The sequence below is a fragment of the Lampris incognitus genome, chromosome 10 (genome assembly GCF_029633865.1).
Source record: "Lampris incognitus isolate fLamInc1 chromosome 10, fLamInc1.hap2, whole genome shotgun sequence".
In the NCBI taxonomy this organism is placed as follows: Eukaryota; Metazoa; Chordata; class Actinopteri; order Lampriformes; family Lampridae; genus Lampris; species Lampris incognitus.
The window spans coordinates 9,627,687-9,642,627 of NC_079220.1; the positions used below are offsets into that span (position 1 = coordinate 9,627,687).

General features: G+C 46.5%; 1 protein-coding gene across 2 annotated transcripts; it reads right to left on the minus strand.

Moving 5' to 3' along the window:
• Positions 1 to 5,818: 5,818 nt before the first annotated feature.
• Positions 5,819 to 13,664, minus strand: ddx5 (DEAD (Asp-Glu-Ala-Asp) box helicase 5). 2 transcript variants are annotated; one of them, XM_056287991.1, is made up of 13 exons: positions 13,503 to 13,664; positions 12,553 to 12,724; positions 12,284 to 12,380; positions 10,119 to 10,252; positions 9,886 to 9,951; positions 9,558 to 9,699; positions 9,229 to 9,389; positions 8,946 to 9,118; positions 8,669 to 8,779; positions 8,481 to 8,542; positions 8,341 to 8,400; positions 6,820 to 7,041; positions 5,819 to 6,580 (listed from the first exon to the last, which is right to left on the minus strand). In XM_056287991.1, the coding sequence occupies exons 1-13, from the start codon at positions 13,547 to 13,549 to the stop codon at positions 6,153 to 6,155; spliced, it is 1,875 nt and encodes a 624-aa protein (XP_056143966.1). In that variant the 5' UTR covers positions 13,550 to 13,664; the 3' UTR covers positions 5,819 to 6,152. The 2 variants fall into 2 exon arrangements, with proteins under 2 accessions (XP_056143966.1, XP_056143967.1); XM_056287992.1 differs by having other exon boundaries at positions 6,407 to 6,580; positions 6,807 to 7,041.
• Between the last annotated feature and the right edge of the window lie 1,277 nt (positions 13,665 to 14,941).

Below are 14,941 nucleotides of genomic sequence, written 5' to 3' on the forward strand. Positions count from 1 at the left end.
TGTCGTCACTGAGGGAGGAGGAGGAGGAGGAGGAGGAGGAGCGGACCGGGCAGACCTGTTCCACACACCGCTGCCTGACAGACACGCTCACTCCTGGACATGAACTGCAGCATTTTTACAGATCTACTTTCTCCCCCTGGGGATGTGCCCGGTTACTTCTGTTTATTATTGTTATTATTATGATTATTATTAATAGCTGCTCTGAACAGCTGGCTACAACTAAAAACTTGCAGTCAAAGTTAAGCTGTTTGATTTGAACATGTGCACGTATGTTCCCGACCAGAGAAGGGGCCCCTGACTGTGATCCGGACGAAGTTCTGTTATCAGCTGAGGTGTATGAAACAGTCTCTTATGAGAGAGAGAGAGAGAGAGAGAGTCAGATAGACAGACAGACAGACAGACAGACAGACAGACAGACAGACAGACCCCGTGATCGTGGGGGTGGTGGAATGCAGCAGAGCCTGTCACTTGATAGCTGTTTTTGCATTCAAACACAACGGGCAGATTTCTAAAGTTGACTTTTCCACATCAAATATAATGAGCTATGGCCAACGCCAGCTACTACAACACACACACACACACACACACACACACACACACACACACACACACACACACACACACACACACACACACACACACACAACGCCGCGTTGGCGTCCAAGATTTATAATGGAAAAACTTCCAACCCAGACAGCAGACACATCTGGGCCTAATCTGGGGCACTTCTGGTACTTACGGCTCAGTTACGGCACTGGCAAGAGTTGTGTGGGCCAGACGTGGTCCAATGCAGTGAACCGGGCTTGACTTGGGTTACAGCACATCCTATGTGGGCCAGAAGTGGCCCAAATGCAGTGAACCGGGGCTTGACTTGGGTTACAGCACATCCTATGTGGGCCCAGGTGTGGCCCAAATGTGGCCCCCAAGTGTGGCTGAGTTGAGGCAGCCACACTCACCCCGAGTCAACGCCGTCGTTCGAGGCCAAACGTGGGGCCCTAAGATCCCTGCGGACGTGGGCCACATTTGGGCCGAAGAGTCTTTGCCGTCTGGGGAAGGGCAGCGTTAAGAAGTGAACGCGTCGAGGGTGCAAAACAAAGAGACGCATTGGCTCGGCAAGACTATCGAAATGACAAAAAACCAATACGAAAACCCTACAAACTTAAAGACTCGCGATGCCGTATGATAATTTCTTCGAGAACACTTTTTGGTTTTGGGTTTTTTACTTTATAATTTTGAGGTTTAAGGCTTTCTCTCTCCCTCTTGTTGCGTTCCTCGATCGCTTAGCCACTTGTGCGGTTCCCCTGAGAGATGTTTTGTAAGTGACAATAATTGGTTATCGCTCACACACCCTGTGACATTCCCACTGTGGCACACTAGGAGTCAAGGTCTAGGGTGAGGAATGCAGACTTCAGGGTTAGGTTCTTTGCTGATAACAAAGAGTGTAAAAAAAAGAAAAAAAAAGAAGTATAGTGCACATAGTATCTGGCATGCCTGCGTGTGTGCTATGTGGGGTAACAACCAAAGCACGCCCTTCAGATCAGAAACAGGGAGGAGGGAGGCCGAAGGCTTATCTCCTGGTAGTGCCATCCGACAATGTGACTCTGCGCTTCACTGAAGGCAAATTAGTGCAGCATGCTGCTCCGTCTCATGCTTGCCGTGGGTGTGTCTGGCTCACACCCAGGGCTTTTACTCATATGACTACACCCTCATACCTGTGTGTGTGTGGGGGGGGTGGTGGGGGGGGCAAGGTGACAGGAACCAAAATCATACAGGCCTGAGTGACAGAGCACCAGAGGGTGACGGGAAAGAATGGCCTGAATGAAAACGTCAAGTCGAGTCAGTTTTAAGTTGTGTAGCCCAATATCACAAATTACAAATTTGCCTCAGGGGGCTTTCACAGCAACACAACATCCCGCCCTGAAACCCTCGCATCGGATAAGGAACAGCTCCCTGAAAAAAAAAACAACCTTTAACAGGGAGAAAAAATAGGGAAGAGCAGCGGAGGAGGGATCTCTCTCTCTGCCAAGCCGGACAGCCGTGCAATGGATGTTGTGTTAACACAATGTCCAGAATACAACACGGAGAGAGGATATCAGGATTATAATGGAATCATAAGATAGATGAAGAATATGACGAGGAGGATGCCGAGCGGTGTCTGGACGCCGCCGGAGCAGCCCGGGACCTGAGCCGCGTGACCAGCATCCCCCGCTCTCCACGTCCCCGTCTTTTATTTCCTGTGTTCTGTACATGTGACCACACCATACAATGTGAATGAGCCAGTTCTTACTATATACACAGAGAGAGAGGCACCTGGGGGGGGGGGCGTTTGACTTCAAGACGCGTATTTTTGAAATCGCTCAAAGAACAAAAGGGCTGGAGGGTAGAGGTTGCATACCTGCTCACTGTAAACAGGCTGGTCCACTCACAAGCTATGCATTTACCTCGGCCCTGCCCCGGCGAACACAAACCCACCTGATCAAATTCCACCATTGCACAACTGCGCAATTCATCTCCGCTCAGATAGGCTTGGCTTGTGTCACCGCTGTGTACAGTTCTACGCGGATGACGTAAACGGCCATTCATCCATACAGCGATTTCTTGTAATTGATAATGGGTTTTGTTTTTTTTTTACAATGGAATCTGTTGGCCTGCCTATAGAGGACGTCTCTGAGGCCGACACCATTAGAGGACGCTGCCGAGAGCAGGGTGAGGCTGCAGCGAGCGGATCAGGACGAAAACGAGACAAACACTTAAGACACACAAAAGAGGAACTCTGTTTTGTATTTACGCAGCAGGTGCTCCATGACACTGAGGTATGCGTAGCATCAGGGTTCTGGAAAGGTGTGAGAAGCGTTCTTTAATTAGCCTCGCCCGCTGCTTTTTTTTTTGAGACACAGCGGCCTCTTCACCAAACAGCAGCGTGTTGAGCTGTGCCTGAGATTTCCTCTTTTTATGCATTACGTGAATCGGGCCAAGACCGTATCAAGCGTCTCGATCACAAAAGAAGACTCCGAGGGGGGTCTGGTACCGTCAGACGGCCCGTGCTGCCGAACGCATGATCGCACCTCTGAAACCTTGGACCCGCTGACTTGTAACGGAGCTAGAATGAGAGTAAAGCTCAGAGGGAACCCATTCCAGTCGGTTTGTCCCACACTTTAAGCCAGTCAACCCCCACAGGACTCCCTTAAAAGGGCCCGGCCTCCATACTCCAGAAGATGAGACATAAAAACAGGTGGCAGCTGTCAAGTTGTGTCGGTTTTGGGGGGAAAAAAATCTAGAGGATCTGCCCATTATCCAAGCCGCTTATCCCAATCGACCCCGTGCATAACTGTAGTCCACTGACTTCCGGTTTCCACTGCAGCGGTCAATCAATTATGAGGGTCCGCCCTCATAATGGTGGACGTAGCTTGATATGTACAACTTGAAACTTTTCACCCGTTTGCTGGGAGGTGCGGGGGAAAGTTTATCCATAGTAAATCTTGCAGGCGTCGCGGAGTAATATGCCGTAGCACACGCCAACAAACAGGAATCTGATGTGACCGCTGCAGTAGAAACCGGAAGTCAGTGGACTAGTTATGCACAGAGCCGACGCTGGAGCCTATCCCAGCAGTCATTGGGCGACAGGCAGGGAGACAGCCTAGACAGGCCGCCAAGTCCATCACAGGGCCGACACGTTCACAGCTAGGGACAGACTTAGGAACGATTATATCAGAACGAGTATATTAGAGGGACCGCCCAAGTTGGACATTTGGAGACAAAGCAAGAGAGGCAAGATTGAGATGGCTTGGACATGTGTGGAGGAGAGATGCTGGGGATATTGGGAGAAGGATGCTGAATATGGAGCTGCCAGAGAAGAGGAGAAGAGGAGGTTTATGGATGTTTCGAGGGAGGACACGCAGGTGGCTGGTGTGACAGAGGAAGATGCACAAGACTGGAAGAAATGGAAACGGTTGATCCGCAGTGGCGACCCCTAGCGGGAGCAGGCGAAAATAGTGGTAGTAGTAGATGCTGAATATGGAGCTGCCAGGGAAGAGGAAAAGAGGAAGGCCAAAGAGGAGGTTTATGGATGTGGTGAGGGAAGACACGCAGGTGGCTGGTGTGACAGAGGAAGATGCACAAGACTGGAAGAAATTGAACCGGATGATCCGCTGTGGCGACCCCTAGCGGGAGCAGCCGAAAGTAGTAGTGGTAGTAGTAGAGGCTGAATATGGAGCTGCCAGGGAAGAGGAAAAGAGGAAGGCCAAAGAGGAGGTTTATGGATGTGGTGAGGGAAGACACGCAGGTGGCTGGTGTGACAGAGGAAGATGCACAAGACTGGAAGAAATGGAAACGGTTGATCCGCAGTGGCGACCCCTAGCGGGAGCAGGCGATAGTAGTAGCATTATCGAAATTGCGTTCATGCCATGTCTACCCTCTAACAGCAGGTGGAGACATTTCCCCTCTCGATACCGATACGAGTTGGTATTCCTCACACACGTCTGGAAACTTCCACAAAGCCATGGCGTGATTCTCCCCTTTCAGCGTGTTTATGATGGGGGCCGTTAATCTGGAGGTTGTTTTGTATACAGCCGTTGAAGGCCCCGTTGACGTCTGGTTTTTATTTTTTATTGTGAGAAGGGCTTCATCTGCTTTTTCTACATTCATCATATCTAATAATACAGGGAGTATTATTAGATATTAAGACTGCTCTTATCCCGATCCCTAAATACGTGTTTTCTACAGTTGTCTTGTTATCTACAGAATAACAGTAAAACTGGATATGCGATCTGGATGACACTTTAAACAGGTGGTCATTGACGTCACCCCGCCCGCTACCAGCAGACGGCACGAGCCATATATGTGAACGATGACGTGTATTCGGGTTATATTTGTTAGGGGACGGCGTTGCTGAGCAACGGAGCCGACAGCCACACGGTTTCGTCATCGCTTCCCGATTTATAATTCATGAACCGCGCGGCAACAAAACGAACCTATTTACTTGACACGTCGACAGGAGCGTCACTCACAACGCTACCGGGTCTTAGTGATGCCGCTGGGTATATGAAGAGGACTAGAAGAACCCCGCTACAATGTAGCGGTTTGGTTATCCACCCGTCTAACTCTCCCTCCTCTTCATCCTGCCAGCTAACGGCCCCCCCCCACTCCAACTCCCTCCCCCCAAATGCTCAGAATCACCTGAAATGTCGAGAAAAATGGTTTTTAGCCATTTTTAGAAAATGCGTATTTTGCATAATTATATTTTCATTTTTCTGGTCCTCTCTGGAACAATACCTACCACCTCCAAAAAAAATGAGGATCATAAGTGCATTTTTGCAAAAATGCATATATTTTGCATAATGCCAAAACAACTCCAAGTAGGTAATAGGTGAAAAAAAATCAAGGATGCTCAGAATCCTCTGAAATGCCGAGAAAAGTGGTTTTTAGCCATTTTTAGAAAAATGCATATTTATGCACAATTATGCATAACTTTAATTGTCTGGGATTTTTCCCTTACTCTGAGAAAATACCTACCACCTCCAAAAAGAATTAGGACCATAAATGCTTTAGTTTTCGGTTCCGCTATCTACACTAACACACACATTACGAAAATATAGGAGTTGATACAGTCCACTTGTGTCTATATTAGTACTCAAGTCACACAACAGCCTCTGACGAGATAAATCCATTTCTACTGCTCGACCTTATGAGTGAATGCTGTGTCAATGTGGAGTTTGCGTACAACAGCTTTCCGTTTACTCACGCTGGTGACGTTTGTCTACAAGTGATTCAATGCAATGGCTGAGGTGAGGGGGTCTGAGACAATGAACGAAGTCTGGGATTACAAGTCTTGTTTTCAGTTTTTAATGTTGAAAGGTCATGCAGCGCCTCTGTTAGGATGTCATCACTTTCAATGATACACGTGGAAAAAAAAAAAACAAATACATTTTCAATTTCCTAGTACAAAATACGACTATACTTTACGGAGGAATGTAACAAATTAAACAATTGCACCAATACTATTGATTCACTGCAGACCGTCCATACTCATTATCTTATAGAGGCTTAAACTGGTTTAACCCTGTCGTGTAAATAGGAAAAAAAGAAAAAGCGGTAAAATTCCGGATCAAGTAAACGAACTTAAAAAAACAAACAAAAAAAAGGCAATAAATTACTTATTTCTTGTGTTGGTTTAACTGAGAGAACTGTTGGGGCATGTTGTAGGGAACAAGGGGTGGTGGAGCCTGTGCCTGTGGGAAGGGAAACGGTGGACGGCTTACACCGTTCTGTGCACCACCCTGGCCAGGACCAAACTGTTGGGCCTGGAAGTTGTTCGGGGTTCCGTATGATCCCGCTTGGTTGTTGCCAAAATTAGATTGTCCATTTCCATTGTAGCCGGTACTGTTGAAGCCATTACTGCCGTTGCCGCCGCCTCCATAGCCCCCATTCTGGGAATTTGTGCCAAAGGCTTTCTTTGGTCCATTGTCATAACCTCTACTGTTATCCCGGTCCCTAAAACCGCCAAAGTCACGCCTGTTGTTGGAATACCTATCCCGGTGGTCATCTCTATACCCGCCACCTCTGCCTCCCCCCCTTGAACGACCTGGAGAAGAAACCAGAGATGTTAAAAACAAATGTATGACAGCGTGAACATGAAACAAAGGATAAGCATAACTACACATACTACAGTTACAATAATATGAAACACAAGATTGGTCTGAGAGCCAAAACTTGCCTGTGGTGAACCAATCCTTTTCTTTAAAAAAGAAAAAAGAAAAAAGAAAAGAACACAAATGGCTGCAGCTTACACCACAGTTCCTGTATCTCACCAATGAGATTTACCTCCTCTGTCCTCAGCCATCTGGAGGAGCTTGGGGTTGATGGCCTGGTTGGCTTCTCGGAGCACAGAGACGAGGTCGCCAGCTTGCCTCATGTTGTTTGGGGTGAAGAAGGTGTAGGCCGTGCCTGTCTTTTGGCTACGAGCTGTTCTGCCAATGCGGTGGATATAGTCCTCAGAGTTGTTGGGGTAGTCAAAGTTGATGACAAATTTCACGTCCTCAACATCTGTAGATTAGTTGCAGCGTGGCACAAAAAAGGAGAGCGCACAGAGACGCACACCAGAGCCACCACAACAGCCAGATCAAAAACAAAAGGCAAAGTTAGAACAGCCATGGACTAATTGTGGCGGGTTAATCCAAAAGGCTGCAAAGAAATTACATTATTGACAGAACTCCAGAGCAACACTTATTCCACAGGGATACTACGGTGGGAAAAGAGAAACGATGCACACTCCATTTGCTTCCAATCCAGAGGTAAACAAAAAAAAAAAACCCACCTTTCTTATTGCAAAGTCAACCCCCCTCACAAAAAAAAAAAAAGGATCAGAAGTCTTACCATTTAGGAGTATGCATTCACTAGTCCATTCCCATTGCAGCACATGCCCCACATACTGTCATGTGACCCTCAGGTGCTTCTACACAGCAGGGCCGCTATGCACACTATTGCCTCCTTGTTTGCCTAAACTAGGACTTTAATGGGTTGACCAAGATCCCTTATCACGCACACCCATGAGAAGCTTGCTATCAAGGCCACACTGCAGTGTCTCTTGCTCGTCATGGCAAGATACTTCCAGAACCAGTTTTCACTTCAAATTGTCTCTCGTTGGCAGGTCTCGACATGACTTTGAAACGCAGGCGAGGGAGGAGTGTGAGCTTGGATTTTGTCCATGGTCAACTAGCATGTCCCACTGTCACCAAAAGCGCCAGTAGCCATGTCACTACAGAGGTGAAGGCACGATCAGTCTGACAAACTGCTCTTCCGACAGAAGTTTAGGAAACTGCAACATTTACATCACCCATGCTTTACACAGACTCTACACAAAAAAAAGGAAAGAAAAAAAAAGCACCTTCCACAACTCAAAATGATTCATAGTGCAATGCCCAGACAAACATGCAAGACAGTGGGGGGGACAGTGTAGCTGGGCTTTGAGCTGGGCCAAATAAGAGCTTGGGTGTGAAGCAGTCCAAACCATTGCCAGAGAACAGATGAACGTATGTGGGAGGAGAGGACTGTGGCCAGCCCCCATCTCGCCCCCCTTTTTTTAAAGGCAGGCCAGAGTGATATGCTGCACTCTGGCCCTGTCACCTCTGTATGACTGGGGGACCCGTGCCTCACCAGTCAGGACACCTCCAAGAATCCTCCTTCCCCCTCTGGAGAACCTGGGCTTGTCATGCCAAGGCCCTGCCATACAGACTGCTCCTTCATAAGGGGAGAAACTCAGAAAGAAGCAGAGGAGTTAAAGAAAGCAAATGCACTTTCTTTTTGAAATATAGAAGAAAGATAAAAAAAATTAGGAACACTAACCTAGACCCCTGGAGGCAACGTCAGTCGCAATTAGGATTGGAGCCTTCCCATACTTGAACTCTGAAACAAAAAGCAGAAATGCTCAAAACATGTCCTTCATAAACTACAGCTCAGTCGAAGTTGCAAAATGGATGGCTTACCATTAAGAACCCAGTCTCTTTCCTGTTGACTCTTATCACCGTGGATGCCCATGGCTGGCCATCTGAAGAAGGAAAGGTCTCAGTTTTAGTCATGTATAAATATATATTTTTAAACTGGCCAAGTGTGATTTCAATAAGAGGAATCAGGAAATATAGCAGGGGACAGATAAAAATAAAGAGTTACACACCCATCTCTTCTCATCCTCCTCGTAAGGTCATCACAACGTCTTTTTGTCTCCACGAAGATAATGGTTTTATTCTCCTTTTCACTCATTATTTCCTCAAGCAGGCGAATGAGTCTACCAAAACACCACAAGAGCCTCAATAACAAATCTACAGGAAACCATCTATACTGGAATAAAAGTACATTTCTAAGATTTAACATGATTTACTCGGCAATCCTACAGCCATTTCTGCAATGGCTCAGCTGTAGCAACATGGCTACATATAAAGCACCCCACTCACTTGTCTTCCTTCTCTCCATCATTGCAGACATCAACTATCTGCAGGATGTTGTGATTGGCACTGAGCTGCAGGGCTCCAACGTTGATCTGAACATAGTCCTTCAGGAAGTCTTCAGCCAGCTGACGAACCTCTTTAGGCCAAGTGGCACTCCACATCAGGGTCTGACGATCAGGCTGCAGACATTTACAGGGTTACAATTAAGAACAATTTTGTTAACTCCTACAGTAGTTGTGACCTTACTACAACCCAATTTGTAAACACATGCAAAGAAAAAGAAACTCACTCTGATTTGGTCCACAATTTTACGAATTTGTGGCTCAAAGCCCATGTCAAGCATTCTGTCGGCCTCATCCAGTACCAGGTAAGTGCATCGACGAAGGTTAGTCTTTCCTGCTTCCAGGAAATCTATGAGCCTGCCAGGAGTGGCAATGCAGATCTCAACACCTTAAACGAGGAAGACCAATAACTTCAATTAGGGACAGTAAAATGATCATTGACAGACCGGGGGGTGCGATTACCATCACAGCTAATGCATGCTAGTTCTTATTAATGAACCACTCCGGTTTACATTACATTGGTCAAGGGCTGGATGTAGAATTTGTTGCCTCATACCTCTTTCTAAGTCACGGATCTGGGGTCCCTTGGGTGCGCCTCCATAGATGCAGGTGGACTTTAGACGAGAAGCTCTGCCATACTCTGCAGCCACCTGCTGGACCTGCTGTGCCAGCTCACGGGTGGGTGCCAACACCAAACACTAGAGGGAAAGGGAAATTTTTCAAGTCGAGCCATGTCCGGTACAATCTGTCCCCTTACACCACCAACATGCAAAACTAGTGTGCATTAAAGATCATTAAAGGGTTACAGTATAGTAGAACACATGTTTAGTATAAAATTCCCACCAATGACTATTCACCAGAACAGGTTTTTAAGAACTACTTACAATAGGTCCATCTCCTCGCTCTAGGAAAGGCTGGTGGTTGATGTGCACAATTGCAGGCAAGAGATACTGCAGAGAGATTATACAAATCACTTTTGGATGCCAAATAAGCATGGCGTTGATCATATACAAGAAAGGAGTTGCACTGACTGATGCTTTTAGGATCAGGCTAGTGAAAGGACTACTGATACAACAATCAATTTGGACATGCGTTAGAATGAACATGTAATTCTTACAGAAAGCGTTTTTCCGGAGCCAGTCTGCGCAATGCCGACCATATCCTTTCCACTCAGAGCCAGAGGCCAGCCCTGGGCCTGGATGGGTGTGGGTTCAGACCAGTTCTGTTTGTTGATTACATCCATCACATAGGCTGAGATAAACAAGGAAAATATTTATGGTCAGGTTAAGGTTACATTTAAAAATACTGGGAGCTGTCCTTGTGAATTGCTCAACATCAAGACACTGCTGCATAAACAAACATTTTAATGTGGAAAAATAAATGTACATTACCAATATATCAAGGTACATACAACTCAGGGCTCGAGACTAATGGTGTCCCAGAGACAATAAAACATGTCTTAGGAACAAATAGATCTTCTCTGGGACGAAAGGGATTTTATATATATATATATATATATATATATATATATATATAAAAATTCATTCCTTTTAAACTATCGCTTAGCAAATTACAATCTGCACAGAGCAGTGACTACAACGGCATTCTTCTTCTCATGCCATTACTATCACTGGCTGACTACTAAATGTGAGACCTGAAATGCACCTGCGGTACTGGTCCATCTATCCCCTCAGCCACAAAACAGCTTGCTGGTAGGACCTCACAAATTATGTTGCACTGATTAAACAAAGCACAGATCAAGCACCATCGAGATCGAGAACATCGCATTTCCTTCTTGGAACCCGAGTAGGCCTACAAACCCCCAAGTCAAGTTTAAGGACAAATTTAAATGGATGTATTTTTTTTTATTAGTCGTTGGACTAAAACAGTCTAACCAGCTGCTTGCTACTAGCTAGCTAACGTCAGCCAGGCTGATTAATAGTGGATGGGTCACAGGAGGTGAAATAATGCATCATTAATGAGGAAAATATAAATTACATTCTCTAAAATGCAAGCATGGCAGAGAGCAGAGCTGCAGTCAAGCTGATGGGTGTCCCAACCACCCACCCACACCAAGTAACCATCTCAGACGTTAACAGGGGTCTAGTGTTCAGAGAGCTAAGATTTCTCTCCCGTCCTCTAGAGCAGGTGGTATGCTGGACACAGTGACTGAAACACATGTATGTAGTTCTTTGGTGTGACCCCTCCCCTACAGGGCTAGTAATAATAAGCCACAATGATTCTTGTTAAATCTTTCCACCTGGGAGCCTTTTGACAAAACCCAATTAATTTTCTACTTAACAGGAACAAGGAAGCTGACTATAAAACTAATTTCAAAACACTTGGAAGTATTAACTTCAAGAACTTTTTTTAATCAAAGGAATTATTTAAATAAATACAATCAATATGTTTTTATGCAAATAACTAGAAGATTGTGAGGGCAGTTCATATTTGATGTTTGCTTACTTTTAATCTTTCACCATGTATGACCTTACATTGCTTAGATAGACGCTTAAAGGCCATGTGTAATAGAACAAAGGCAGTCTTATGAAGTGTCTTCTCCAGGTGCACAAATAAAGCCCTATTGAGTGTAGCAAGTTTGTACACACTAATTTCAGAAGTGGCCTGGGAGGATGGGAGCTGGAAGACACGAGAAAAGGTGGGGAAGAACAGACAACTCGGGGCGCATTCAAGCACCTGGGTTTGAGTGCGTCTGTTCATTGAACATACATTAAAATCGTGAGCCAATACTCTTAAGAGATTTTTGTCTCGTTCCTCATTTAATGTCAGAGTGGAATTAAATAATCGCCACGACAATGACAAAGGGGAAAACGTTCGGAACTTGGAACCGTTTACACTGACTTTGGGACGGTTCTGGGATGGTGGCCCTGACAAAACCATTGAAGCGTACCACATTGTGTTGCGTGTGTCCAGGTGAAGTGATTCAACTTTCTGTGATACCTGGATTATTGAGTATGCATAAAGACACTACTGAAGTGTACACAATTGTACATGATTTACAAGCACGTTAAGTTTATAGGCTGATGGGCAGCTTTCTGTGTCTAGAGCTATCTTAGTAGGAACAAACAAGTAATAGGTTATAGCTTAAAGCAAAAGGTTATACCTAAAAGTAACAGAACTACTGCAATGGAACTGTTGTGCATGTGTGGGAAATCAAATACACCGATATAAAAAAGAAACCAATAATAAATACAGTGGAAATACAGACGTGATTATGAGAAAACTTATTCCAAGTTATTCGCGGGTTATTTTTGTGCTTACAGGGGAAACTGGCCTCATGGAACTTCATCATTGGGTTTGGACATTCTCTCCCCTTCACAGTCACGGCTTTGGCCCTCCTGTACTGCTCAACCTCTTGCTGCAGGAGAAAGAGAACAAACCGAATTAACATCTGTCAAATGGTCGGAGCCACGTGTTCGGTAGCACAGCCGCAGACATAGCTGATTGAGCAACAATGGAACACGTGTAGCTCCAAACACGTTCGTGCTGGATTACGTAACACTCCCCCGAATGACCATGTGAGTGCATACCGGTGGTCTGCGAGTAACGTCGGGATGCTGTTGGTAGAAGTTTTTCTCAAACTTCGGGAGCTCGTCCAGGTTCCAGTGTTTCTTCCGTAGTCGATCGCCGGGATTTCCATACTTGCCGCCACCGCCGCCGCCGCCGCGGCCTCCGCCGAAGCGTGGAGGACCACCGCCATAACTATGGGAGAATAAAACCGTGTTACGAGCAGATGGGAACACCGTCTCGTCCGGGGCAGCAGGGTGTTCTGCCCCAGCTAATTTAACAGCGCAATCGGATAAACTCAACAAAAAGAGCACGTTGAGGTCCGGTTTGCACAGTCTGAAAAAAAAAACCGGCGGCGTGAAGACTAGAGGGTATGAACTGCGTCACATGCTTTGATTTGAGAGCTGCTATATACTTTCCAGCCAGCAGAGGAACAATGGAAAAAAACCCTGCCGGCATTTTGTACACGCAACACGCCGCCACATGGCGAGCGGCTAATGCCGACGATCCAGCTAGCTCAACGGTCACTCAAGACGCTACGCGGTGCCAACATAAAAACGATTAAAAAAAACAGCGACGGAACAACACAAAAGCAAATAAATGTGCAGAACTAGCGCCCAACACATACGCTAGCGCGCCGATATTAGCCACGAGTAGCCTCTCGCGGGATTAGCATTCCACCGACGGACCGATTCAGCGCCGCTCTGCCCGGGCAAAAGGCCAGAGAAGGCCCCGAGCCGGCGGTCTCGCCGTCCACTCTCGCTTCGTTTCAACGAGGCTTAAACCGCGCAGCGAACGCGGCGTGTAAACCGCCGACTCGTCGACATATTAAGAAGCCGGCTTCCCGAGAGCGAAACGGCTAATGCGGCAAGCCGGCACGGCCAGGCCGGCCGTTTCTTCCGCGACCACACGAGGGCCGACTTTTGTCCCAAAAAAAAACCGAATAACGCTGAAGAAAAAAGGTTACGCTCACCCTCTATCTCGTTCCCTGTCTCTGCCGCGGTCGGAAAATCCTGGCATCTTGTGGATAGATAAAAAAAAAGAAGATATAAATAAGACGACAAATTTGCACCGCTCGTCTCTGGAAGGCCGATCTGGGCTCGACCGGCAACTTCAACTAAAATGCCGGTGTCGGAAAAACGAGACCCGGTTTATATGGCAACAGGAAGTGCTGAGCTCACGCCATTGTCTTTGACGTATTCATCCGCCAAGTGCCGTAGTTTCGCCACAAAGCCGGGGAAGGGCATCTACTACGGAGCGTCGGAATTGTTCCATAATCGTAACGACGGGGCGATCTAATACTCGACTGGCACATATCTCTCATGCCGTAATGCAGTTGCACTGTAGAAAAGTCTAAATCGAACTTTCGATTCATAAAGAAAAGAACTGTTGGCGGACGTATATGTCAGACAAAAAAGGGCAGCGTCTGTATTTCCGGTTTTGTTACTGTAAGTTACGTCAACAGAAAAGCAGTGCGACCCGGCGGCGGCGGCGGCGGCGGCGGGGGGGTTTCCCGACTTTGGTGCCTTTTATTGCGTTTTTCTCTCTCTTCGTTACGGTCCATAAGTAAGGTGGCGTTTGCCTCCAGCAAACGATATCGGAAAAGAAATATTAGTCACACCACGAAGAGGTTGTACTGATGTTCTTGTCAGCGCAAGGAGTAAACATTTACACAGTGGCACAAGCTCCATCTTCATGTGCACATCCTTATCAGTGGAAAAGTGGCCACTGGCCTTCTGATGAGTGTAGACTGCGCAGAAGAATCAGTTCATCTGGACACGACATTTATTTCAGTCTGAACTAACTGCAGGTATCCCCACCCTTATAAACAATACAATACGGTTGCCTAACGACCGAAACCAACAACCAGTTTCATATTGTAGCGAATTCGGGGGGGGGGGGGACGACGCAACCACAGGAACTGCCGCGGCCGGGAAGCGAACCCGTATCGCCCGCACCGCATGAGACATCGCTAACCGCTCGACTAAAAGGTCAGACTCGCCAGCCAGCGGCCAGCGTGTCTTCTTATCCATGCACGTTACAATATGCACATATCGGTGCGACTTTTAACGAGAATTTCAAAGGCCATGCGTACGCTGGCGAGCTAACGCGTCAGGCCAAGATTCTGCAGTCTAATGTACTGTATTGCTTATAAGGAGTGGGGATACCTGCAGTCACTTTAGACTGAAGAGGTCACTTAGTTGAGTGATGAAACGTATCTGTCAATACACGTTGTATCCAGATGAACTGATTCAAACTTATTTGATATTCACATACAGTGCTGCTTGAAAGTTTGTGAACCCTCCAGACATGGTCACTGTTTTTGTAAAAAACATTAAAATAAGCTTATTACACATACATCCAAATCCCAATTTGTAAAGCACACCTTCCAAATAATGGACACACACACAC